Source organism: Cicer arietinum, chromosome 1, assembly GCF_000331145.2.
Source record: "Cicer arietinum cultivar CDC Frontier isolate Library 1 chromosome 1, Cicar.CDCFrontier_v2.0, whole genome shotgun sequence".
Classification (NCBI taxonomy): domain Eukaryota; kingdom Viridiplantae; phylum Streptophyta; class Magnoliopsida; order Fabales; family Fabaceae; genus Cicer; species Cicer arietinum.
This window is the reverse complement of record NC_021160.2, coordinates 10,088,086-10,116,047: the sequence shown is the minus strand read 5'-3', so window position 1 is coordinate 10,116,047 and position 27,962 is coordinate 10,088,086. Positions and strand designations below refer to the sequence as shown.

Genomic DNA, 27,962 nt, shown 5'->3' with positions numbered 1-27,962 from the left:
ACACGAATCAATTTTTTTGATATTAAATTAATTTGTAAATTAATGAGAAAATTAATCAATTGACCAAATTATATTTAATGAGAAAATTAATTTTACCAACTTGTGATATATCGTTAATTTAACTATTAAATGAAAAAATTAATCAATTGTACAATTTAGTAACAAATTGATTAATCGTAAATTGTCCAATTTGTTAAGTAACAAATTTGGTAAGTATCAAATTAATTTTAGCGAATTGATTAATCATAAATTGCCCTACTTTTTAATTATAATCATTTTTAATAATAATAACAATATAATTATTTATTATTATTATTGTTATTTATTAATGTATTATTTATTATTATTATTATAAATTTTTTATTATTATTATTTATTAATGTATTATTTATTATTATTATTATTATTATTATTAAAATTTTATTATTACTATTTATCAATGTATTATTTACTATAACTATTTATTAATATATTAAATTCATACAATAACCATTAATTAAAACGAGCAAAAAAAAATTAAAAATCCTTTGGGAGGTCACATCCCCGACCAACGACTTCCAACTAGGTGAAAAAAGTTTGGCTTTCAGTTGGCGGCTGTACATTGGACCAGCGACCTCCTATTAGGCTCAAAAGGTACGACATTTTGGTATATAAAATTCAAAGCGGAGTATTTTAATTTAAAAAAAAAAGGATATAATAGTAAAAAATCCTTATAGTTCACATGTATAAATTACATATTCAAAAAAATTGTGAAGGTTATAGTTGGTCGATAATAGAGTAGGACAAGTTGGTTTGTGAGACCGATTAAAAAATAAATAAATTGTAAATATTTTTTTTATTATTATTGACTTTCATCTTATTTTATATAAATATGAAACAAATGACAAAAATATCAAGATAAAATATCCGAAACACCAAAATCAATAAATCATCTTTGAGATTATCACTATTATTTATTAAAAAAAAATCTTTAACTTATTTAATTGTATCCACGTAGCACAATAAAAGATAACTTTTTATTAAGATAAAATACACAACAATGAAGTTAAAAATTTCTATAACTAATACACTAAAAAATAATATCTTTATAGTTTTTGATAGAACTAAAAAACAATATTATATATTTGTGACAAAAACTATTTTTGTCTCTTGTAGATAATATAGTGGGGTATCATAAATCATCTTGATTAACATGTGAGTGGATGCAAGTTAATGTTTGTGTTGTTGTCGACTTGTTAATCTTGGTGCCAATAATAAAATTAATATTACCAATTTTTTGCTTTATGGTTTTTAAGTTAATGCTGTAAATACTTTTTTTATGATAAGTTAATAAAAAAAAATTAATTTTTTTGGTAGGGCAACCCACCAACTTGCCACGGGGTGTAGTTTTCAACTCAACCATTTAAATTGGTCTACTGTGCCCTTTATTAGACGGATTAATGGTGAGGCGGATTGTTTTGTTACCCTGTTGATATGTATTTGAGTGTTTTTATATGATTTGAATGATCTAACCAAGTGATATTTTTAAATAAAGTGTCAAATAAAAATGGAGAACTCAAAGCAGAAAATATGGAGAATGAATGAAATGGTAGAAATCGTCACACTCCACAAAAAATGATAAGATCAATATACAATCACCACAAGAGTAGGAGGCTCTTGACAAGATCCAAATTTGGTTCAAAGAAGAACCCTAGAGAGCATTTCTATAATCTCACCCAAAGTATTTTCTTCTTTTCAAAAAGTTCCTCTTATGTCTTACAATAAAAGATGCATATATAACCTAACACAAAATAACATGGTACTTATGCTACACACAACTAATGACATTCTACCTAAGTTACCAAATATTTAGACACACACACAAGTCAACATAATTTCTAATTATAAGGTATGATTATTACATCCCAAAATTAAAATTAAGTCTTAAGATATTTCTATGACCAAAAGATTAATATAATGTGGATCAATATTTTCATAGGTCTTAAGACTAAGAAAATTAACAACTTGTTTATCTAATTGTTCTTTTAGCTTCATAGCCTTCCATCTAGGGATGGGAATAGGCTAGGCCGTCCGACAGGGGCCTATGGCCTGGCCTACTTATGGTCTGGCCTGGCCTGGCCTATTTAATAAAAAGACCAGGCTCAGGCTATTTTTAAAGCCTATTTATTTAAATAGGCCAGGCTCAGGCTTATAAAGAAGCCTATTAGGCTTGACAGGCCGGCCTATATATATTTAATTATTTATTAATGTTATTTTTTATTATTATATCAATTAGACAATCACTCAGTAGTCATTCCATATTCGATAGCCATTCCATATTTGGTAGTAGTTCCATATTCGGTAGCCATTCAATTAGTCAATAACTCAGTAGTCCTTCCATATTTGTTTGAGAGGTAATAATTGGTACATTTGTTTCAAAAAAAAAATCTATTCTTTGAAACCAAGAATTATGTTTTAGGGTTTAAAGGATGTTTGTTTCAGATTTTTTAAAAATTATTTTGTTAGAAAAATTATTTTTGTTTAATATATATAGATATGTACATTGATATTGGTATGTGGAGAGCATTTAAATATTTTAATATGAATAAGGCTTTTAAATAGGCTTCCAGGCCAGGCCAGGCTTTTAAAAAGGCCAGGCCAGGCCGAAAAAAAAGCCTATGATAGGCCGTAGGCCAGGCTTAGGCCTAAAAAATTAATCGTAGGCCAGGCTCAGGCCTTGCAAAGCCTGGCCTGGCCTGGCCTATTCCCACCCCTACTTCCATCTAGTCAATAGTCCTTCTACTCCCAATTCTTGAAGCTCATTAACCTTCATGTAGGGTTCGTCCACATCACGTTATAACCTTGTTTAGCAAGGAAAAAAGAAGTATTAAGATAATATTTTGTTTGAAAAACTTTTGAGATTAGGGAGACTGGTTTAGTTAGGAGTCTCTAACCCTATTTAGCCAAAAGAGCCTCATTAAATACCCTTAAATCACGCAAACTAACACCCCCTTTAAATTTTTCTTACACAACATATTCCAATTTGTTTATTGATTTGAAAGCTTAGAATTCTTGCTACCTCGTCCAAAGTTGCATATAATTTTTTTCATATAACTACATAATTATTTCGATACCAAAAAACAACTCATCAAGTCAGTAAGTAGGGATATCATAAGCCACCTCCTTAATTAAAATGCTCTGACCATCAAAGGAAATGCAACTTTCTTTCCAACCCTTTAAATTTTTCCACACATTATCCTTGATGTAGTTAAAAACCATATTCTTAGAGTGACCCACATGCATAGGCAACCCAAGATATTTGGAAAACAGTTGGACTCTGCGCATAGAAATCTAGAGGGATATATTATTTATGATATCATCCATCATTTTATTGCAGGATATCATATCAGATTTATCATGGTTGATACACTGTCCATATGCATGTTGATACCGAGTGAGAATGCAACTAAGTTTTTTGGCTTTATCCAAACTTGTCCTGCAAAAAATTAAGTTGTCATCAACAACAAAAAAAAGAGATATTTAAAAGGCATTCGGAACAACCTTAATCCCATTAAAAATACCACTATTTTGGGCTTTTATCAAGAAAATCAAGAGGACCTCCACATATAATATAGAGATAAAATGGTTATGATGACAAAACTCTATTTGAGAGATAAAATAGCCAGCAAATTTTCCATTAATTAACATAGAGAAAGTCATAGAATAAACACACTTCATAATAACGTAAATAAATTGTTAGGAAAACCCATGAACTTAAGAGTACTATGAAGAAAATCCCATTCGACCCTTTCATACACCTTAGACATATTAGTTTAAATGTCCATAGAACTTTTTTTTACCTTTACAACTAGTTCTAATGTAATGAAAATATCATACACAATAAGAGAATTACCAAATATATCAAGCTACTTAGGACAAAAGTCCTCTAATTGAAACCCACGATATCATGAAGGACAATCTTAATTCTATTGACAATGGTTTTAGTAATGATCTCAAGCATGACATTACACAATGAATTAGGTTTTAAATCATTATGGGTTTGAGGATTCTTAATTTTGGAGAACAAATAATTGAAAGTTTTATTGAAACTAATAGGATCACCATTATTATTAAGGATTATTAAAAGTAAAATATGGCGACATCGGTATCAATGATGTCACATTAACTATGATAGAAGAAGAGATGCATTATGTCCGAACCTAACACAATAAGACTCTCCATTTACTTTATAGCAGTGCTCGCATAATCTTTATTGAAAGGAGCCAAAATAAGTGGCGACATCAGTACCAATGATGTCCCATGAACTATGATATCAGAAGACATGCATTATGTTCAAACCTAACGCAACAAGATTCTTCATTTACTTTATAAGAGTGTTCACATTATCTTTGTTGAAATGAGCCCAACAAGTGTGCAACATATCATCAATTATTGTGTTACGAACTACCTCAATGGTAATCTCAATATTAGAAGTAGCCTACGCCATGAAGAGGCTTTGGAAGTGATTGGCAAAATTTTGATTCATCTTTCATTAGTCTTCAATTTTAGTCTCGCCGATATTCAAAATGTGATGGATCTAATTCCTACTCCTTTTCTAGCTCATTTTATGATGATATTTGTGTGTTTTACCTCCATGTAGCAGCCCAAGGGCTCTAGGTATCTAATTACACCACATTATTTCACATTATAACATTTCGTCTAAATTCTTAAATGTAGTTGAAATTTTGCCATTGCTCCAAACTAGAGCTAATATAATTAAGAACAACTAATTCATGCGAAAGCTCCATAATTTTGATGGGAATTTTCCCAAATCTATATTACTCCATCTATGAAGCTGGTGAAGAAAAGCCTCAATATTATTAGAATTAGGGATGTGAGGGTTAGACCAAACCTCCTTAACAATTTTAACACATTCCTCATCTCCGAGTCAAACCTACGTAAAACTCTTTATAGGTAGAGAAAAGTTCATACTTGTTGTAAGAAAAAAATAGTGAAAAATCGAAATGATATAAGGCAATGGTCATAGGAGTATTTTAAAAAGTGGTTAATAGTGAAATTTGGGTACATATCAGTCCTTTGAGTGGTAGCACATGATCTGTACCCGAATTCCTGTAGTTAATGATCATAGATTCACACAATACTCAATCTCAACTATTGATTTAAGATCGAACTATTCAAATTACAAATGCACTACACAATTACAATAGATAAGTTGTTTTCCACATAATCTATGGACCATGCTTAAGTTTGATCTTTTTCCTTTTACTTGTTAGTAGGGATGTTCATGGGTACAGGTAATGTAACACCCCAAAATTTTCATATATATTATATATGTATCTTTTTAGTAATAGCTATTACTAAATTAATAATTATTCTATGTGTAAATAAATTAAATTAAATTTTATCACACTCTATTCTACTTAAATAATTATAATCTTCATTTTTATTTAATTGTTTTGACGTGACAATTACATGGGGACTATTTATGATGTCATTATTTCATAAATGGACATTTTTTATTTGATTAGTTTCGATAATCATGAAATTGATGTGTTAGATATGTTTGTTTTATTTTGTTATGTGTGAGTGGTATTCTTGTCTTGCTTGATTTATTTTAGTTGATAAAATATTAGTTGAATTATTTAATTAAATTAGAATTTATATAAGTTATATCGTTTGTTAGTTTTATTTGCGACCAAATAAGTATTCATTTTAGGAGATATTATAGAGTTAGTGAAACCAAGTATAAGTGTTTTGAAAATATTTTTGGTCCATCCTATAAAAACAAAAATTAGTGACTTGACTCATTCTTTTACTCTCCTTTATAACAAGATTTTATGACAATTCATGGTGTTTTCTTGACATAATGTGCATTAATTCATTTTAAACACCCTTAATTTATTTTTTAAAGGAAGATTATAAATTTAATTATAAGTTTTTTGTGCAATTAAGAGAGGACACAAAAAGACTATTGTCCTTTTTGTATCTCATGCATTCATCTCTTTTAAACTAAAATTATAATCTTATTATAATTGTCTACAAAAATAGTCCTATGAAATTTTTGGTTTCGTAACTATTAGATAAAAAAATTAAAATGGTGATGTGACAATCTCTAATTTATTTATTTAATTAAAATTAGTGTGTGACACCCTTCAATATTTGGTGAACTCTATTAGTTAATTCAAATTAACTCATACACATAAATTTCAATTGGCTTTGTAACAACCTAATAAAATTAAAGAAATAGTAATTATTGGTAGTATAATGTTGGAATTAAGTGCACTTCAATTTTAGACAAGAAATCAATGGTAATAGTGCAACGTAAATAGCTTATATGTTCATACGTTTCCATTAGGCATCTTGTTGTCACACCTATTTGTCATTCGTACACTCTCAAAATAATTTTCTGAGTCGTAAATTCCAATATCTATCGGTGTTGAATTCATTACTGCCTCGTGAGCTATTTCTCGTGCAAATTTAGAGGTGTTAAGAAAGAAAGCGCCTAAGGTAAGGGCTTTTCCCCATGCAATGTTAGGCTAGATATTAAATTAATAGTTTGTAAGATATTGATATAAAACTTGTTGTCTTAAAAGAAAAATATTGATTTTTAATTGCCTTAAAGAATTTAACTATAATATTTTATTTTTATGAGTAATATGTTTGCTTTGATAAACTTAATTATAAATTTCGATTTTTATTATTATAACATGAGTAATATGTTTGATGTCATATATTTGATGTAAAGTTATTATTTGTGTGTTGTTTATGTGTACTTAATTATAAAGCTATGATTTTTATTATGATCTCATGAGTAATATTTTTTTAGGATGTCTTTAATTTAAAGTTTCGATTTTTGTGCTATTTCATTTCAAAGTTTTGATTTTTAAGAAATCTATATGAGTCTTGGGGGAATTGGTGTAAAGTTTTAATTTTAATTATGATAACATGATTAAGTTGATTTTTGTGATGTGTTTAGCGGCAAACCTTGATTTGTGTTTTAAATAATATTATTTTTGTGGTTGCATAAGTGGCTTGTGATTTGTGTTTTGAATATTCTATCTATGTGGTTGTCTAAGTGGTTTGGTTGGTGGTTTGTATTTTAAATATTTTTATCTTTGTGGTTGCCAAAGTGGTTGGTGATTTGCATTTTAAATATTATATCTTTGTGGTTGCCTAAGTGGCTTGTGATTTATGTGATTATCTGATTGGGTGGTGATATGTATCTTTGAGCATCATTATCATTTCATGACATATCATATGCATCTTTGTGGACGCCTGTGTGGCTGGTTTAATTTTCCCCATTGGTATGGGTGGCTTCTGTGTGGACGCCTGTGTGGCTGGTTATATCCGGATCATATATGTTTAGGAGCATGCATGACTTGCATACATTTTTATGTTATTTTATTTTGATCTAATTATTTGCTATACGATTGATACTTGATTTATTTAGATACATTCTATGACTTTTGATACATCTTTAAGAACTATTAAAGAATCAATTTTTTTAAAATCTTTTATTACTAAAAGATTTTATATTCATATTTTATGGTTTTAATTTATTATTTGGTTTAATTTTGTTGTGGGATGAACTGACCCCTTACACCAATATTTAGGTACTAATGATATCAAAAGTCGTATGAATGATGTTTGGTTGGTGCACGCGCGTGGGAAAATGAGACCTTTACTTTAAAAATATGAGACCTTTACTTTAAAAATAATATTTTGTATTACTAAAAATTTTGTCGTACATTGTAAAGTTATTTACTTTGCATTATTGACTTTTAATAGAAATGCGGAAGTGAGATTTTATTTGCTGGTAAATAATTAAATGTAATTAATTTCAGTCAACCTTGCTTATTTTGAATTTCAATTAAAGAGACTTTATTTCATTTTGGAGCATAAGTGAATATTGATCTAATATCTGGAATATTAATTTTGCAAATAAACGAATAAATAATATTTTAGTAAATTGCAGTACATTCTTTTACAAAAAAAAATATCAAGTCATTTTCTGACGCATCTTTAAATTATTACACGATGAACTACTTCTAAAAAAAAATTATCGTTATTTCTAAAAGAAAACTAATATTTTTAAGTAATTTTTGGATCAAAAAATTTGGGGCGTTACAGGTAAACCCGTAAACTCAGTCATCCAATCCAATACAACTCGCATTTTGACCCAACCCATTCAAGTTCGGGTGTAACCTAAACCAACCTATTGAAACTTAATTATGTTCGGTTCGGGTAGTAGATTTAACTTTTTGAACCCATGAACCTGCGAACCCAACCCATTGACGTGACATATATATTTTTATTTATTTATTTACTATTGATGTATAGTTAAAATTTAATTGTTAGATTATGTTTGATAATTTGTTGTTAATTTAATTAATTTAAGTGTTTTTGTGTGTTTGTGGGTGCATTTTAAGTATTAAATGATATGTTGTGATATAATTTTATTATTTTTTAGATGTTAAAGTATTTAAATATAATTATATTTTTTAAAAATATTTTTTTTATTACTCGTGAACTCAACCCAATTTGCTCAAAATCGGATTGGTTTGGTTCGGGTTTGATGGAAAAATCATGAGTTGAAAGCTCAACCCAATCCAGAAAAAACTGATTGATTCAAATCGAATTTGACAAAAAATGACCCAATCCAACCCGTGTGTACCCCCCTATTTGTTAGAAGCTTTACTCCTTCAATCCAAGGTCAACAAGAGACTACCCTATATTGCATAAATTGCAGCACGTAACTAGACATGACAACGGGGCAGGGCGAAGACAAATTTCGCCTCTTCCACCCTTGCACCTGGCTAATTAGGGAAACTCGCACCCGCCTCCATTTCATAGCGAATGCAAAATTTTGGCCCAATCCCCGTCCGCAACGGGGCTCAGGTTTCCCTGCCTGCACCCACTCATATATATAAAATTATATATCATAATTATTGTAATTAATATAATAAAATAATAATTATTAGACAATAATAAAATTAAAAAATATTTTCTATAGAGATAAAATTATAATTTTTAATATTTAAAAAAATATTAAGTATATTCAATATGTATATAAAATTTAAAAATTGCAATAATATTACTTAAATTGCGGATTCGGGTGTCGGATGGATATCACCATCCCAAACCCGTCCCCACCCTCAAATTTTAATTTCGAAGAAAATTCGCATCTACACCAAATTAAAGCGAATTTTTTTCGTCTAAATCAAATAGGTTCGAGTGGATACAAGTGCATATTTTATTGTCATCTCTATCCAAAACAATAAATTTAAAATTTTAATTAAACAATTTAATTTGTACAATTTATTTTACACCATTAGTCAATCTCGGACAACTCATATGAGAATGCCACATTGTACTTGGTGTGTCAAATCCAAATTTGTTAATAAGTTGTAGGGTACAGTTAATTATTACCGTATTTTTGTTGTTATTGACGGATACGGGTTAATTAATCTCAAATCAAATCAAATAGCAAAACTGCACGTGCACATCTTATAGCCACTTTTATGTTTTGATTGGTCGCTTTTATACTGTTCTTATTATGAAACGCTTTTATAATTTTTGCTTAAGAAATTAGTGAACTTTCATAATTAAATTTTTGCTTTATAATTCACTTACTCTATTCCAACTTTTTTTTAATTAAATTTTTTGTTGCTTAATTTATTCTGTTTATCCCTTCAGGGATAAATCTCTCTCCTTTTTCCTCAACTATTTTCTTCTGAAATTCCTATAGGCTTTCGAATTTTTCTTATCGTGGCTTTGCTTTCCAAATCGTGGCTCTTCCAGGTCCATTTTGTCATTTTTTTTTTTCCGTTCAATTTAGGGTTAGGGTTTTGTGCGTGTTTTCTTATACTCGCTTCAATTTTTCCGTTGGTTCTGTTGCAGTGAGAAATGAGCAGTTTCTAATTTTAATTTTCCAATCGAATAAAGCATCAAAATCTCAGCTTTTTCCTTTCTCCCAGTGGATTTTTGATTTGGGATGGACAATTCTTTTTCTTGCTGTTATTACTTGTGTTTTGGGCTTCATAGTGCATTGAATTGGTGCGGCATTTACTAGAATTTGCACCGTGCGAAGTGAACAAGCTGTGATATGTGACGAAGTGTAGTGATTGGAAGGTATTGCAAGTGTAGCACTCTGAATTACCGGTGTAACGTTTATTCAGAGCATGGATCCTGCAAGGGATGTGGACAAGGGCGGAGGAATTGGGGCCGCGACCAAAAATAAATAAATAAATAAAATGACTAAAATACCCTTATTAAAACTAAAAAACATTAAAATGTTCTAATATTGGTAAAGAGAATTGTTGATACTCTTCTATTTGTGAGAATCTAATTTTGAATCCTTGCTAAAATAATTATATATTAGGTTTAATTACAATTTTGATTCATCTATTTTAGTTGAATCACTAAAGTAATTCATCTATTTTATTTCTCTTCAATTTTAGTCTCCAAACATAATTTAGTTCAAAATTTGATGAAATACCATTTTATTGCGCTTATTTAGGTCACACTCTTCAAGATCTCGTGCTGAAATAATTGTACTTCAAATATATGATCATAAATGGTATTACGTGACTTAAAAAAAATGACATTTCATCAAGTTTTGACAAAAATTCTGTTTGCGGGATCAGAAGTGGAGAGAAATAAAAAAAATGAACTACTTTCGTGATTCAACTAAAATAGAGGATCAAAACTGCAATTAAGTTTATATCTATACAATATAATAAAGCAAATATGATAATTTGGTAAGTTTGACACGTGTCAGCTCAACAGAGTGTTAGGAAGATATCAAATTTCTATTAATAGAAATAATATTTCTTTTTTTAAGAATAAAATTAAACTTATGTTACACGACTTTGTATCTGCACCATTTGAAAAGTTAGTGGCCAATTAAAAAATAAAAGAATGAAAATAAGAAGAATGAATTAAAAATAAAATACACTACACCACTCATTACGTTTCACCGTTGAGAATTTAGTGGTCAGTTAGAGAAGAAGAAAAATATCAGAAAAATTCAATCAATCACACCACGACTTTGACAGTTTTTGAATTGTTTTTTAAACACTACTTCAGCAACCACCTCTTCAAATTAATTTAATTAAAAAATTTATTTTATTTTACGAATTCTTTTAATTCTTCAGACTTTCTTAATTCCCGTACTCCGTTAACCGTCCTCTTCACTACTCTCTCATTTCTTGGGTCTCCCTTGTTGAGACAAAATCTCAATTTGATGTTTTGATGAAAACAAACAAAAAGTTAATTAAGAATGTCAATTATGATTCTAAATGTTATGTTAATTTAACTTGTGCTTTTGAGTAAATTTAATTAAAGAATCAAGCAAAGCAAAGAAAACAGCAACAAGAACACTAAAACAGAGAAAGAGCTACGGCCTCAAAAAAGTTCATCACAACATGTTGTTCAAAGTTTATCTACATCGTTAACAAAGAATCTGTCCTGGAAATTTGTTCATATCTAATCAGTACATGGAAAGGAACAAGTAGGATTCATCCAAGCTCAAAAAGGCTATTTGATCTCAAAATTAAAAGGGTTCAAAGATGGACAAAAGTCATGACATGTTTCATAATACGGTTAACCAACATGTTAACTAATCGATTACGATAAATTGGATCGGATTTTGCGGTTTTTTTTGAAACATCCATAAATCAATCACATACATACTTGAAATTCTGCTCATTCGCAAAAACAGGGGTTGTCATACATTCTGCTATTTTGCAAAAACAGTTGCTGATTCATCTTCATATAGAGATTGTGTAATTATCAGCAAACCCTCTGTAAAGAATCTATTCTCAAACAAGAGTTGAGCAATATCAGATTCTGTCAAATTCAATCATTTGTAAAAACTCAAACTATAAGAGTTTCTTTATAGTTTGTTTAAGATTGCTTCCTATCAAGGTTAGATAGGTGTTGTAATTGCTTTCTGGGTGGAAAGTAATTAAGAAAGAAATAGATCAAGGTCGATCTATTCTAGGTGTTGTAAGATTAAGAAGGCTCTTCATTTTAAACACTTAGTGGAAAATCTCACAGTGTGAGGACTGGACGTAACCCACGTTGGGTGAACCAGGATAAATCTTTGTGTGGTATTCTCTCCCTATCTCCTTCTTTATTATACTGCATTAATCATTTAAGATAAAATAGAAACTGATTTTCTGCTAATTTAAGAACGTTCTCTGTTTTATAACATAAACCAAGAACGTTCTCCGTTTTCTGTTTCATAACCAAGATCATTCTTGAGTTATTTTCTTAAGTTTTAACATGAATTTTTAAAAGGCAGATTTACAATTCAAACCTCCTTTTCTTGTAAATCGACATTGTTACTTCATCCCTTATAAATATCATTCATATTATGTCGGTATATACAATTCCTTTTTAAGTTTTCTTATTCATCTTTATCCAATGTCTAAAACAAAAATCATATTTTGTTGCTTCAATTTCTCCATCAGACAATTTCTCCAAAAAATGAGTCATGGAATTTGGCTGTGCCACTGTGGTTTTTGTCTTGATCTCCTTAATCTGGTGGAACTATGTATTTGTTCGTGTTGCGTCTACCAACTTTCTAGAGTATATGTTCACACGAATTACTAAAAAAAATTCAATCTGTCATTGTTATTTTATTTATAAAAAAAGATTACTATTTTGTTATGTATATATATATTTTGTATTGTTTATGTTTCTTAATTTTGTCTCAACAAATTGTAAATTTGTATATGTATATTTCTATCCTCTCTTATATAACATATGTCTTAATAACTCCGATTCTAAATTCACTCATAAATAGTCAACAAATTGTACATTTGTATATTTATATTTCTATTCTCTTATATAAGATTTGTCTTAATAACTCCGAACATTTGTATATTTATATTTCTATTCTCTTATATAAGATTTGTCTTAATAACTCCGATTTTAAATTCTCTCATAAATAGTTGTTGCTCATCCTAATAATTTTGATTCTAAGTTGTCTAATAAATAGTGTTGCCACACAATTATATTAAATAAAAAATAATAATTTATTTAAGTAAATATAAAATTTATTTAGGCTTTCTTAGCTATGAATTCAATTAAATTTCCATACCAAGAAAAATAATAATTTATTTAAAAAATATAAAATTTATGTAGGAATTAAAGAAACAATTCATTTATTCATTAAAAGTAATGATTTTTCAAACTTCAAACACTATTTTATCAAATTTAAAAACTACTATACTATACATTTTATATTCTAAATTTATTATTAACATGCAAATTCAAAGATAAAAGATAGTCGTAGTTTTTATGTGTATTGTAATTTTTTGTTTGTAATAGGAAAATTATTTTTCTTTAGTATTTTGTGAGTAGTACTAAAATGAAAAATATTTTGCCACATGATACAGCAAAATTTATATGAATTCCTAAATGTCATGTATCAGCAAAATTTATATAAATTCTTAAATGTTATGTATTTCATATAAACAACATAAGTTGAATAATAAAAATAAAAATTCATTATTAAGTTACTTACCCATCTTTACATTTACTAATTTCCTTATTTTATACATGTCCATGTCTATTATTTTAAAAATTCTTATTTCATTTGATCTAATTATTTAATTTTTTTAATAATTATTGTTTTTATTTGTTTAAAATTAAAAGTATTGTAATATTTTGCCACATGATACAGCAAAATTTATATGAATTCCTAAATGTCATGTATCAGCAAAATTTATATAAATTCTTAAATGTTATGTATTTCATATAAACAACATAAGTTGAATAATAAAAATAAAAATTCATTATTAAGTTACTTACCCATCTTTACATTTACTAATTTCCTTATTTTATACATGTCCATGTCTATTATTTTAAAAATTCTTATTTCATTTGATCTAATTATTTAATTTTTTTAATAATTATTGTTTTTATTTGTTTAAAATTAAAAGTATTGTTTTATAATAAGTTTTTTAGAAAGAAAAAAGATTTTTTGTGGAATTCAAAAAATAAGGCATTATCTAAGTAAGATTAAAGAGTGGTGTTAGAGTCATACTTTTCATCAATAACATTGAGCGGATAAGAAAATAGTTTTGAAGTTAAGTTAAAATTAAATTTTTTTTTTAATTTTTTTATTGTAATTTTTTTTAATGTCAATAAAATTTATAAGATTTAATATATATATATATTAATTCAATGAATGTTTCCTAAAATGAATATTTTTACTACTTTCTTAAAATAGATTCTTTACACTCAAAATAAGAACTTGAACCCAAAGTTTCACTCACACTTTCAGTTATCTTCTCCCTCCATCTCCTCACATAGCAGCGTGAGTGCCACTGTCTACCTGCATTTAGAGCTGTCAATTTGACAAGCCCTCTAATTATTGGCCCCATCCCACATTTTGAAGGGGCTAAAAAAATTAATAATTTAAAAGGCACCAAAAAACAAGGCCCCCTAAAAATTTGTGGGCTTAGGAGGCCTCTAGGCCCACTTTTTTAAAAAAAGAATCAATTTTCTTTTTTGAGAAATAAAGTTTTTCAATTTTTTCACCGATAATTTTTTTTTTCTATAAAATTTTCCGATTTTTTTCGATAAAAATTTCTGACTTTTTTCGATAAAATTTTTTTGATTTTTTTCGATAAAAAGTTTCCGATTTTTTTTCGATAAAAAATGTCCGACTTTTTTTCGATAAAAAAAGTCCGATTTTTTTTCGATAAAAAATTTCTAATTTTTTTCGATAAAAAATGTCCGACTTTTTTTGGGATAAAAAATGTTCGATTTTTTTTTCGATAAAAAATTTCCCATTTTTTTTCGACAAAAAGTTTCTGATTTTTTTTTTTCAATAAAAAATTTTCACTTTTTTTTTAATAAATTTTTTTTTCAATAAAAAATTTTAAAATTAACAAAATATTGGGGGCCTATGGGCCCTTAGAGCCCCCTCCCTTAGGCCCCATTAAATAATGGGCCTAAATTAAGAGCCCCTTAAAAGATTATTTTGATAGGGGCCTAATAATAAAACAAAAAAAGTAAGGGGCCTTGTAGTTGGGGTTTTTTTGACGGCTCTACGGCTGCACTCTCCACTCTAACCCTTCCTCCGTTCTTCTTCTAAGAGGTAAGTAAACCCACACTTACACTAATTTTTTATTTTTCTATCTTAACCATTTATTATTTCTTTGTTTTATTAGACTTCGTTGAGCTTGAATTTGTGTTAATGCGAAAAACTCCATTGTTAGGGTTTGGTACTGTCAACTCAATTTTTTCATTAACCTTAAGCACTGCAGACTTAGAATTTCATGAAGAAAGGGTTTGACTAATTTATTGCCAACTGCGTGCCTTTGTTTTCCCCCAAAATTCAATTTTGTATATTATAACTTGGTAATGCTTATTTGGGGTTATAGCCAATTTCACAATTTCGTGGCCTTACTGTAATCAGAGTTTGTTCTTCTAATGTTTTTTGCCTTGCTGTAATGAGAATTTGTTATGTGTGAGTTTTGTGGTTCCATTTGGCCTTGCTGTGTGGATTACACTTCAAGTTTCTTTCTGAAATTTTGCCTCTCATTTCACCTTTTGTCCAAATAAGGCTTAAATATATTATTGGTCCATGCAATTATGCGCTTCTTTGACTTTAGTCCATGTAAAAATATGATTGGTCCTTGTAAATATTTTTGTTTGTTTTTAATCATCGCTCTTTTGTTTTAGTTCCAGTAAAATTGATTTTCGTTAGAATGAGTCTCTACAGTATATATAATTGATTTTTATTAGAATGAGTCCCTACAATATATATAATATCTGATATTACTTCCTCAATTATTAGCAATATAAGGAATTGCAAAGACTAATTTCAATAAAAAATAATTTTACGGGGACTAAAACAAAAGAGTAAGTACCAAAAACAAAACAAAAATATTTACAAGGACAAAAATCAAACAAAAAACTTACGGGACTAAAACTGAAAAAACACGTATTTGCATGGACCAATCATGTATTTAAGCATCAAATTATTAGACAACTATCCATTATAATTTTTCATTCCCCAAAATATGAACTTGAAGTAGTTGAGCTACTGGTTAACAATCAAAATCTTGAATTTTCAGAATATCAATATGCAGTGTTTTTGTTTGGCAGAAATGATAATAGCCACAATGGCTTTATTCTCAAACAAATGAATCAATCATTTTTCACTTTTTCAACAGTTTCCACTATCATTCAAGGTAAGCCCCTCTTTATTCTTTCTACCTTCTTTGTCTTATATCTCTTTCTTACACTATCCCTCTCTAAACCCACCTCTTTTTTCTCCTTTTGTTTCTCATTTTCAGTATAAAGTTTGTATCTTTGTAATCAATCTATGGTTTTGGATATGGAGAAAAGTATTTATACCTTTTTAACTCTACACCGTTGGGAGTCTCTGAATCACATGAATTATAGGTTGGGTTCTCTTAGGCCTGTTCATGGAATGTTAGCTTTGAAATTCCTCAATTGGGTCATCAAGCAACCTAATTTGGAGATGAAACATCTAACTCATATCATTTCCACTACCACCCATATACTTGTTAGAGCTAGAATGTACAATTTTGCCAAAACAACGTTGAAACATATGTTACATATGCCTATTGGTTTCAACAATGTTTTTGGTGCTTTGATGGAGACATACCCTTTTTGTAATTCAAACCCTGCTGTTTTTGACCTACTCATTAGGGTTTATTTGAGGGAACAGATGGTTGGAGCGCTGTACAGACTTTTCACTTGATGGGTTTTCGAGGGTTGAAGCCGTCAGTGTATACTTGTAATATGGTGCTAGGTTCGTTGGTAAAGGACCATAAGGTTGATTTGTTTTGGTCCTTTTTCAAAGGAATGCTTGAAAAGAAGGTTTGTCCGAATGTTGCTACATTCAATATACTGTTGAGTGCTTTGTGTGAACGTGGGAAGTTTAAAAGTGCTGGCTTTCTGTTGAGGAAAATGGAAGGAAGCGGTCATTTTCCAACTACGGTTACTTACAATACTTTGCTTAATTGGTATTGCAAGAAAGGAAGGTATAAGGAAGCGTCTGAGCTTATTGACTCAATGGCATCTAAGGGTATTGTGGCAGATGTTTGTACATATAATGTGTTGATAGATAATTTGTGTAGAAAAACAGGAGTGCGAAAGCTTATTTAATATTGAAAAGGATGAAGAAGAATAAGGTGAATCCTAGTGAGATAACATATAATACTCTTATTAACGGATTTGTTAAGGAGGGGAAGATTGGAGTTGCTGCAAAAGTTTTTGAGGAGATGTCATCATGTAACTTGTTGCCAAACAGTATTACTTACAACACTTTGATTGTTGGGAACTGTAGCAACGGCAACATTGAGGAAGCATTGAGACTTTTTGACGTGATGGTTGTGCATGGTTTGAGACCTAATGAAGTGACATACGGAGCTCTTTTAAATGGGCTATCCAAGCATGCTGAATTTGGATTGGTTTCTAGTGTTCTTGAGAGAATGAGGATGGGTGGCACGAGAGTTGGTCATATAAGTTATACGGCAATGCTAGATGGATTGTGTAAGAACGGCCTGCTTGAAGAAGCTGTACAGTTGCTGGATGATATGTTAAAAGTTTCTGTCAATCCTGATATTGTTACGTTTTCAGTACTCATTAATGGATTTCTCAGGGTGGCGAAGATAAATAATGCAAAGGAGATAATGTGTAAAATGTATAAGGCTGGACTTGTGCCAAACAGCGTTTTGTATTCAACATTAATCTACAACTACTGCAAGATGGGAAACCTTAAAGAGGCATTAAATGTTTATGCAGTTATGAACCGCAGTGATCATGTTTCAAATCTCTTTACATGTAATCTATTGGTTGCAACTTTTTGTAGATGCGGGAGACTTGAAGAAGCTGAGTATTTTATGGACCACATGTGCAGAATAGGTCATGATCCTAGCTCTGTTACTTTTGATTGCATTATAAATAGTTATGGAAATTCTGGTGACACGTTAAAAGCATTATCTATGTTTGATAGAATGAATAATTTAGGCCATTTACCTAGTCAGTTCACATACGAGGGTCTATTGAGAGGACTTCTGATTGGCGGACATATTAATGAAGCCAAAATACTTCTGAATAGACTTAATAGTATTCCTTATGCCATCGGTAATCTTTTCTACAACACAATGCTTACTTTGGCTTCAAGATCAGGAAATTTATCAAATGCTGTTGCCCTTGTTAATGAGATGGTTGTGAATAATTTTGTGCCTGACAGTTATACATACACTAGTCTTATTGCAGGACTATGCAGGAAGGGTAAAATGGTTGCCGCACTCCTTTTGTCGGGGAGGGCAGCTGAAAAAGGATTATTATCTCCAAATCTTGCTGTTTACACTAGTTTAGTTGATGGTCTTCTTAAGGAAGGACATACAAAAGCTGCTTTATATATTTTTGAAGATATGCTGAATGAAGGTGTTCACCCGGATACCATTGCATTCAATGTTCTTATGGATCGATACTCACGGAAGGGGAAAATGTCGAAGGTAAATGATATCCTTTCAACAATGAGGAGTAGAAATTTATGCTTCAACTTGTCTACTTACAACATTCTCCTGCATGGATATTCAAAGAGGAATGACATGTCAAGATGTCCTGTGTTATACAATGACATGATCAAACATGGTTTTGTGCCTGATAGGTTAACGAGGCACTCTCTTATTCTTGGATATTGTAAGTCCGGATCATTGGATGTTGCTGTAAAAATGTTAAGAAGAATGACGATTGAAGGTTTCAAAGCTGATTGTTTGACGTTTAAGAGCATCTACATAGGGGTGAAAATGAGTTCGTCCGCCAACGTGTAATTACTTAACTTCTAGTTTTTTGTGGGTTCACCGTTGGAGTTGTGCCAAGGTGTCATCACGGTACTGTCAGGAAGGAACGGTGCTTCATAGCAGTTACCTTTTTTTTCTACCTTTTATTAATTTATTAATAATAATAAATTTATCATTTTTTATTAATTTATAGCCGTTAACTTCTTTTTAATTTATTAAATAATAATAATTTTGTAACCATTAGCTTTTTTGTAGTTAATATATAACCGTTATTTTTTTTTCCTTTAATTACGATTGTTAGCTCATTAATAGAAATAATTTGTTACTCATACTTTTTCATTACTTTATCATTTTTAATTATTTATGTCATGTATTTAACATTTAATTTTTATTATTGTTATAAAAATTTAAGTTCAATTTTATTTTAATTTTAAATTTTTATTTTAATTTTAAATTAAAATTTTATTTTAATTTTAAATTAAAATAATATATAATAATATTAATTAGAATATTTAAATTAATATTTTAAGTTATAATAAAATTAAATATTAATGTATAAATTAAAGTAATGAAATATAATATGATTTTTTTAAAGTTAAACCGTAAAAAATGAATGAGTTGATTTAGGGTGATGAGGCATAGTAGAACTTGAATCATGTTGAGTTCACCGTTGGAGTAGAAAAGGAGTGAATTGCTTCAAGATGATGTGGTACAGTGGACCCTATCTAAAGAATCCATATTGAGTTCACCGTTGTAGATGCTCTAACATGCTTGTTAGTAAGTTATGTGAACGGAACAAGATAAAAATTGCCTTTGATTTGGTAAAACAAATGAATGTGTTAGGAGTTACTCCTGACGTAAATACATACAATGCCCTTTTTAACGGATTCATTAGAACTTGTGCTTTTGATGAAGCCCGTTGTATTCTGCAAGCCTTGTTGGAAAATGATTATGCTCCTACATGTAAACAGTTTATCACTTTAGTTAATGGCATGTGTAGAATAGGAAATATAAAAGGAGCAATGAAGCTGCAAGATGAAATGAAAACACTTGGGGTCAGCTCCGAAAGTGTTGCTATGAGCGCTATCATTAGAGGGCTTGCACGTTCATGGAAGACTGACAACGCTATTCGCATTCTTGATATCGTGCTTGAGATGCAAATCATTCCAACTGTTGCTACTTTCACTGCATTAATGCACACCTATTGCAAAGAAGCTAATGTTGCTAAGGCATTGGAGTTGAGGAGTTTGATGGAACAATGTCATGTGAAGCTTGATGTTGCTGCATACAGCGTTCTTATATCTGGTCTTTGTGCCGATGGTGATATTCAAACTGCTTTTAAACTTTATGAAGGAATGAAACAAAGTGATCTTTGGCCTAATACCTTTATATACATGGTTCTTATTGATTCATTCTGTGCTGGAAATTATCATATTGAGAGTGAAAAGCTGTTGAGAGATTTACAGACCAGAGAATTGATGTCTTTAGATTTGTATGGAGGCACTGAAAGACTTAATGAATTATTGATGATTGCAAGGAAAAAATTAATTCATATGAGGTACAAAACAAGAAGAAAATATGGCTAATCGCAGGATGGTTTTTTCTGTTTCTAGAATGTGAGTTGATGAAGAGGAGATTGATGACCTACCACCTCAAAATTTATACCTTCAAAAATAGATGAATGTAATCCTAAAATTACAGAATATGTTGCAGCTGCACAGTGCAGACAGAAGCTGCATGATGAAGTTCTAGAAGAGTGGGAGTTGTCGTTTCTCGATTCTGCACTTGTTCAAGTTTTTATGTCATCGTGTGTACCATAAAGAAATATTTTCAGTCTCGTGATAATGAGGTTAGAACTTTGTTTAATAATTATGAAAATTTAAATACTGCACTTCATGTTGGTTTCTCTGAATGTCTGTCTTTGTTATTTGGTTTTATTACATCAAATTCTTGTACCATGATTTCAGGGAAAAGTGAAGGAAGGTGCAAAAAGTTCTGGAGTTCCTGTAGTGAGTGGAAAGTATACATATTATCACAAGAAGCTGCCACGGAAAGAGTTTGGCTCCTGTCAGTCTGTTGTAAAAGATGAATCAGGGCCAGGGAAGCAGTCTCTGGCTAAGTTAAGGAAACTTGTTTTTCTGGAGATGTGGATGAGACTGCAGAAGTCAAAATAGTTGCTATTATACATGGAAAGGCTAGAAGAAGGATACATCTTCTAAAACTAGCCAGAAAGTATTGAAGTTTGCGCGTACAGTTCAAAGTAAATAATTTTTCATGTTAACTTGTCATTGTTTTTATGATTATATTCTTTTACTTAGGAATACAAGTTGTCACTTTCCAGTTATTCAGATTATGTTACGAATGTTTGAAGTCCAACGAGAAGAGGCTTTCTGCGTCAACTGATAATAGTGTTAGCATGAAGGTGGTAAAAAGCAATAACTCTGATGGCACCACTGAAAGGAAGAACACTGGTCATATCTCCAGAGAGAAACTAATTGGTAGGTTTATGGCATGTTCTTATTAGATTCTTGTTCCTTGTTGAAACTACCTGATTGTTGTAAAATGTCTTTATTAGTTTTCAGGATAGATTCATTTATTTTGTTTTTGGGTTGTTGTTCTGTTAGAAACCTAAGAATTGGATTCCAAAGAAATACTGTAACACTTTTTATTTAAACTATATGAAATAACAAGAGAGCTAGCTCTCCTACACTGGTTATAAAACCAATCAAACTAAGATTTTGCAAAAGATTCTTTCTATAGAAGTGGGTGCCTCTGTTTAATGAGTTCCAGATTAATAACAGAAACACAAAAACAGTTAGACTTTTACAACTACTAACAAGCTCATTATTATCCTTATTTCTATATCCTAACACATTCCCATTTGCAGCAACAAATAAAGTATCAAAATAAAAAAGAAGCTTAAAACACATGGTCTGACGTCATCACATCCTGCTAAGGTTTTGATAATGGTGATAATGCTTTTAGGCAAGTCCGGCTGTTTTTATCATTGCATTTTGTTCAATGTCATGTACAAATTGCCATTTTGCAGTTTCTAGCTGTATTCATGATTTTGCTTTTTGTTCGATGTCATGTAAAAACCCTTTGTCATTAAAGGGGGTAATCATACTTCATAATTATAATTAGCTTTTACCATTTGTCACTAAAATTATAAACGTAGTTAATCTCAACAGTATACATAAAGACTCAAAAATAGATAAATACACAATGTAAAGGGGCAATCATACTTCATAATTATAATTAGCTCTTGCCATTCGTCACTAACATTAAAAATCAAAATCCAATATAACTTAAATACTAATTGAAGTTGTAAAAATAATCAAAATGACAAGGAATGTTTTAGTTGCAATCCTCAGTTTCCGTCACCATAGCGTTCTCTGGAAAGAATGATCTTCATCATCGGTATCGGAAAATGCAGCCTCTGCTAGGTTTTGTCGCAAAGAATAGAGAAAAGGGGAAATGGTAATGGGCTTTGAGCGGTGAACAAGGTGGTTTGAGAGTGTCTTCATGAATGAGAGTGGGAAGAAGAGGTAGGGTCATACTTATATACTAATAAAACGAAACGACTAAAAAGCCCTTAAAAAAGCTGAATGGATGCAAGAAGGGGGTAAGTGGGATATTTCAGATCCTTGCCCTAGTTGCGGCTGCAACTGAGCTATTTGGTTGTGTTTTTGCTGCGATTGCAGCAGCGAATGCTGCCTGCTGGAGAGGTGGGTAGCCTGCAAAATGCGTTGCAGTGGACTGTGAGTCTGCCCCTTGAACCTGAAATCTCCCCACTATTGACAAACATAGGTTGAGGTTATCTACAGATGTTTAGAATACTAGTTCCTGTTTCAAGCTTTAGCTTTTTAAGATTTTTGTTTTGAAGTGTTATTTTGTCTTCTCAGAATTTAAATGATTGTTATCCAAGTTGGAGTAGTATATGGTTTGAGCAGTAATGTACTACTCATGATTGAGATTACAAGTTTCTGATTATGATACGCACTGGTGAAAATGATAAAAAAAATGCTTTTTGAGAAAATTTGGTCTTTATTCTTGACAGATGGATACTTATTACGAAGTTGTTTCAATGCAGTACAAGTTTTTTGTTGATGGAGAGTGGCGGCATGATGAGCATCAACCTTATGTACACGGAGAATACGGGATAGTCAATACTGTCTTATTGGCAACTGATCCTAATTACATACCTGTTATTACTTCAGACATTGCTTCTGGATTAAACATGGATGTGGATAATGACACTATTCGCCGTATGGTAAGAGTTAGTCATGCCTCGACAGCGTTGTTTGTTTTTGTTGACATGGCTGCTATTTCAATGTTGGCTTTTGACTATGTTTCACTCCTGAATGTTTTTTCTTAAATGTCACTATTTGTTGGGATCTTGGATTCCGGTAATATTGATCTATGTAGGTCTGTTGATTCTTCTATTTAGAACCAACTTAAATATATTATTCCTGAGTGAGAAAAGACTTGCTTATTGTTGTTGTTGCACTGGTGAGTTACAATGTCTTGTTACACTCACATGTTTTGTTGCATTTTTTATTTCTACTAAATGCCAATACCTAAAATTCTACTAGTACTGTATTTGCATTTGAAATTTGATTGTTCCAGCATTACGAATAATATGGTGCTTGCTTATAAAGCAGGTCCAGGCGACAGACGGTACACTGAGTGAGGTGCTTCCAAGAATATCAGATACTGATATACAGATCTCTCGTCAGCGTATTGCTGCATTTTTGACTTTTTGAGTTGCTGGCTTGTTGTAATCAAATATACACAACCTCAAACTAGTCACTAATTTAGTGACCTCCATACCGCAGGTTGTTGCCTTGGATGTTGATTTACCAGTGAAACAAGCATTTCATATACTGCATGAGCAGGTACATCTTTACAAAAGAATTTAAATTTGCAGATCCCATTTTGCATAGATTGAATAATCTTGCTATAACTTGTTTGGTTGCTTGCCTTTATCCTGATAAAAGGGTGAGAAAAGACCAGTGCTTTTTGAATGATTTTCTGGATCTTAGCCAGTTGTTTCAGAAACTTGCGTTGACAATGTTTAAAGTCTTTTCCTTCTTTCATCATATTATTGTTTTTCAGTTTCAGCGTTAACATTATTGCATCTTCATACATTGCTGGTTAGAAATTTGCTTATGCAATTTTTCTGATTGGGATATTTGCAGGGAATATACACAGCTCCTCTCTGGGACATGTGCAAGGGGCAATTTGTTGGTGTTCTTAGTGCTTTGGATTTTGTCTTAATTTTGAGGGAGGTATGTGCTATGTATATATATTTCATTTGTGTTTTACTAAAAGATCTTAAGTTCAAGATAATTATTTCTTGTATTGGCAAGTTAATGAATATGCAAAGCTCTCTTGTGATGGTTAGTGTGAATTTTTATAAGCATTCAAGCATTTGGAGAATCCACCCTTGAAAGCTAGCTGTCAAGGGAGAAAGGACCAAACCACTTAAGAACTCCACCAAGAGTACCATATTACTCATTGTGGAACTTAGGCACCCCGTAATCCTAGGCACCTACTATAGCACTGCCCATGAGAGCTGACTTCATGATGTTTTCATTCTACACGCTTCACTCAACCTTTTTTCAGTCCCCTCTATTGGCACCCTCTCTACGCCACTTGTAACCAACTCAATACCATTTGATAAATACCCAAGTATCTTGGAGAACCCTCCCTTGAAAGCTAGCTGTCTAGGCGACGGACCAAGCCACTTAAGTATGCCACTGAGCATCCCATACAGTCAAAGTGGGACTTAAGCAGCTCATAATACGTTGGTCCCTATCAATTCCAAGCAACTTTGGAAAGGCTATTATGTGACATGCAAAGTTGCAAACAGCATGACAAGTTACAAAATCTGGCAAAAATGTAAAAGGATTAAAGGACAAATATGATTAACCTGCACATTCAAATTGCATAGTTTTCAAATTACTTTATCTATTTGATTAGCTGCAGAACATAGTTTATCCTTGGAATTGTGCAATGATCAGAAGATAAATTTTTAACAAATTAATTCAACACAGATCATCAATAAAAATAAATGATGTATCCCACTACCAGCTCCAAGTAAATCAAGCCACCTATTTTGTTAGTGGTGTTACATTGGACTTCATATTAATATTGAAATTGAATTGTAGTTACATTTGCATCGTCATCTTTATATCCACTGCAAGTTGCTCCTCACCATATCCTTCTATATTATTTAATTTAATGAAACGTGGCTCATATTGATAAATACATTTACAAAATGATTTAGAAACTCATCTTAGTGAACCAAATAAAATTACAATTCTTCCCTATCCCATTCAAAGAAAGTTTTTTTGGTTTTGGGTAGAAAAATATTTATATTTTTGAGAGAAGAGAATCTAATTATGATGAGTAAAAGATGAGGTTGTTCTCTAGTCTAGAAACATCCAAATACCGAATTTAAAAAAAAAAGGATAAGAGGAAACTGAATGTACAACACATCTGTTCAATCTCTGCAAGTCAAAGGCTGAAATACTCTTCACAATCGATCTTGGGCTGAACATCAAAGATAGGCTAAGGAGCAATCTTATCAAACAGTAGCTTTAATGATGGCAAGGAAATCCCTTGGAAGTCTGTGTTTTAGGCTCTGACCAATTACACCAAAGAATTGCTCATGAAATGGTTCATGGCAAAAGCTTGCTTGTTGGGAAATTCGTTAGAAATGTGAAATTGATTAGCTCTGTAAATTAGCTTCTAAAGCTCAAAACTATTGTAAAAACAGACTTTAAGTTTCAAAACAAATTTCTTCAATAGTTATAGTAGTATTTGAAATGCATTTCATAAACGGACTTGCAAAAATCATTACAACTTTCAGAAGCTTCCCTTCTATATGAAGTGTATTATTGGTAATAAGCTATGTAGTAAGTTCAGAAATTAACAAGAGTAGGGTCAAGAGATGTTGCACATCAGGAATGTTCTTTAACATTTCTAATCCAATGCAAGCAGCAAAAACTGAACCAACAGAAAATAGACAACTGCAAATCAAGATCTTTAAAGGGGATTGAATATATCTTTGTAAAAAGTTAATAATGGGATATTAATATTATCAATTTTATTTTATTTCTTCTTTATTGTTGTGTAGAAGAAAGAGCAGTTTAACAATGTATTATTGGTATTGAGGATTAGTGGAATATGTAGCTATACTATAGTTCCTTTGCAGCTTTATACAACATTAGCTAAGACTCTTCAACTTTTCACATTTCTAACTATAATGTTTATGTCATTGTTGAAACTTGTCATTGTCCTATTCTCAGTTGGGGAATCATGGGTCTAATCTGACAGAAGAGGAGCTTGAAACATGTTGAAAGTGTGGGATTTTAGAGAAAAGGAGAAGAGAAAATAATAAGGGTTTGAATATTATTGATAATAGCTTAATGCTTACTTTATTACAAAAGACTCAATACTAATCTCTATTTATAGAGAAACATAGACTCAATCCTAAATAAGGAATAAATCATAATAATAATGAAAGATATTCTAAGATATCTCTATAATTATAAATTGATCTTAAGAAATAATTTAAGATACTCTTATATAATATAAAAGATATTATAAGATATTTTCTAATATTCTAACACTCCCCCTCAAGCTAAAGCTTACTAAGCTTTAACTTGCTACAAGAAAATATTTTGCTCCACAAAATAATAAAAAATATGGAGAGGCAACTCAGGGATGCATGTGAAGTCGGAGAGAATTGCTATAAATATAGCTTAACCAGATAGTCTGATTGATCATCAGCCTGAGAGAAATTCATGGAAGGCAATTGAAAAAAGCAAGCTCTGTTCTTCTAAAAAACTGCATTTGGAAGCTTCAAACCAATAATATTGGAGACTCAAAATATTTAAACTTAAATCTGCTTCAAGGAGAGAGAGGCGTGCTTCAAGGAGAGAAAGGCAAGGCCAGTGCATCTGGGACAAATTGCCAAGGTAAAGTGAGTCATGAAAATAAAAGGCACCGTTAGAATAACCACTAACGGAAAAAGTCATCACTAATATAATTCATATGTGGAAAAAGGGACACCACTGAAATGATCGTCGGTGAGAATAAAAGCCACTTTTATAATATATTAGTAAGAAAATGGCTGTTTGAACAATGACACATATTTTCGCTGATCAAAATTGGAGAGTAAGGGCAGATCTGGAACCATCGAAGAGAGAATAATCGTGCACCAAGAAGAATCCCATCAATTGAATTGCAAATCTTATATATGAATCTTTATCAATAGAGCCAAGAAGAAATATGTTAATAGCAATAGACAAAGAAGGTAGCCAAGGAACCAAAGGAACTCCCCAACAATGACACATATTTTCGTTGATCAAAATTGGAGAGTAAGGGCAGATCTGGAACCATCGAAGAGAGAATAATCGTGCACCAAGAAGAATTCTATCAGTGAATTGCAAATCTTCCAAACCTGTCAGCGAAGAGCCCACTCATAAGGGCTGCAACAGCTGCCACGACAAAGGCTGGAGAGTTTCCTCCACAAAAAATCTAATCCCACAGTCCACTTCTCAAGGACACCACAATATGTGGGACCACTATTCCCAGAATCATAATCAGGACACCCATTCAATGCCTCCACAACATTAGCAGCATTGTCTGGGTTTTCGAAATTGACAAAACCAAAACCCTTCGACCTACCATCTGCATCTCTCATCAAAACATCACTAATAATGGTGCCATATTCTCCAAGCTCAGAGAAAAGTTCCCTTATATCTTCATTGGTTACTCCGCGGTCCAAGTTGGAAACATACAACTTTGTGACGGCTTCTACTCCTTGAATTCCTACAGCTCTAAGGCTATCCTCAAACAAATCATTCACAATCTTCCTTCCAGCGGGGCCTCCCTCTTTTACTGGAGGTGGAGCTGGCTCAAAAATCTTCTGCTGCATAGCTGGGGGAAGAGTAGAATACAATGGTACTGCTTTCACAGGGCCCACCTGATCCCCCAAATTTGCAACTTCTTTAGATATTTTGCGGCATGCATCTTCTTTCTCTTCCTCTCCAGTGAGAAAAACAAGTATGTCTCCAGGAGGTTCACACATGTGAATCTGCACCACTGTCCTAATAGCAGCCTCCAAGTAATCCCTTTCTGGTTCCT

General features: G+C 31.3%; 3 protein-coding genes across 8 annotated transcripts in view; 2 read left to right on the top strand and 1 right to left on the bottom strand.

Moving 5' to 3' along the window:
- Positions 1-15,143: 15,143 nt before the first annotated feature.
- Positions 15,144-23,033, top strand: LOC101497124 (uncharacterized). Its single transcript, XM_073370164.1, is given in 9 exon segments — positions 15,144-16,214; positions 16,320-16,724; positions 16,727-17,131; positions 17,134-18,781; positions 19,561-20,652; positions 20,771-21,063; positions 21,145-21,301; positions 21,691-21,788; positions 22,897-23,033. Coding segments are annotated over 4 exon segments (3,258 nt in total). The 5' UTR covers positions 15,144-16,214; positions 16,320-16,348; the 3' UTR covers positions 20,390-20,652; positions 20,771-21,063; positions 21,145-21,301; positions 21,691-21,788; positions 22,897-23,033.
- Positions 23,034-23,183: 150 nt separating this feature from the next.
- Positions 23,184-27,962, top strand: part of LOC113783902 (sucrose nonfermenting 4-like protein) — a 12,206-nt gene continuing 7,427 nt past the window's right edge. For 2 of the 6 annotated variants that reach the window (XM_073370158.1, XM_073370148.1), the window contains exons 1-4: positions 23,184-23,315; positions 23,468-23,543; positions 23,642-23,701; positions 24,005-24,094. In XM_073370158.1, the coding sequence (XP_073226259.1) occupies positions 24,032-24,094 (63 nt within the window). In that variant the 5' untranslated portion in view covers positions 23,184-23,315; positions 23,468-23,543; positions 23,642-23,701; positions 24,005-24,031. Of the gene's footprint in view, positions 23,316-23,464; positions 23,702-24,004; positions 24,095-27,962 lie in introns of all 6 variants that reach the window. The other 4 variants (XM_073370156.1, XM_073370157.1, XM_073370151.1 and 1 more) reach the window with 4 other exon arrangements.
- The window catches only part of LOC140920557 (probable pre-mRNA-splicing factor ATP-dependent RNA helicase DEAH2), a 1,905-nt gene continuing 1,149 nt past the window's right edge, over positions 27,207-27,962 (bottom strand). Inside the window, exon 2 of the mRNA XM_073369060.1 lies at positions 27,207-27,960. Within this exon, the coding sequence (XP_073225161.1) occupies positions 27,280-27,960 (681 nt within the window). The 3' untranslated portion in view covers positions 27,207-27,279. The remainder of the gene's footprint in view (positions 27,961-27,962) is intronic.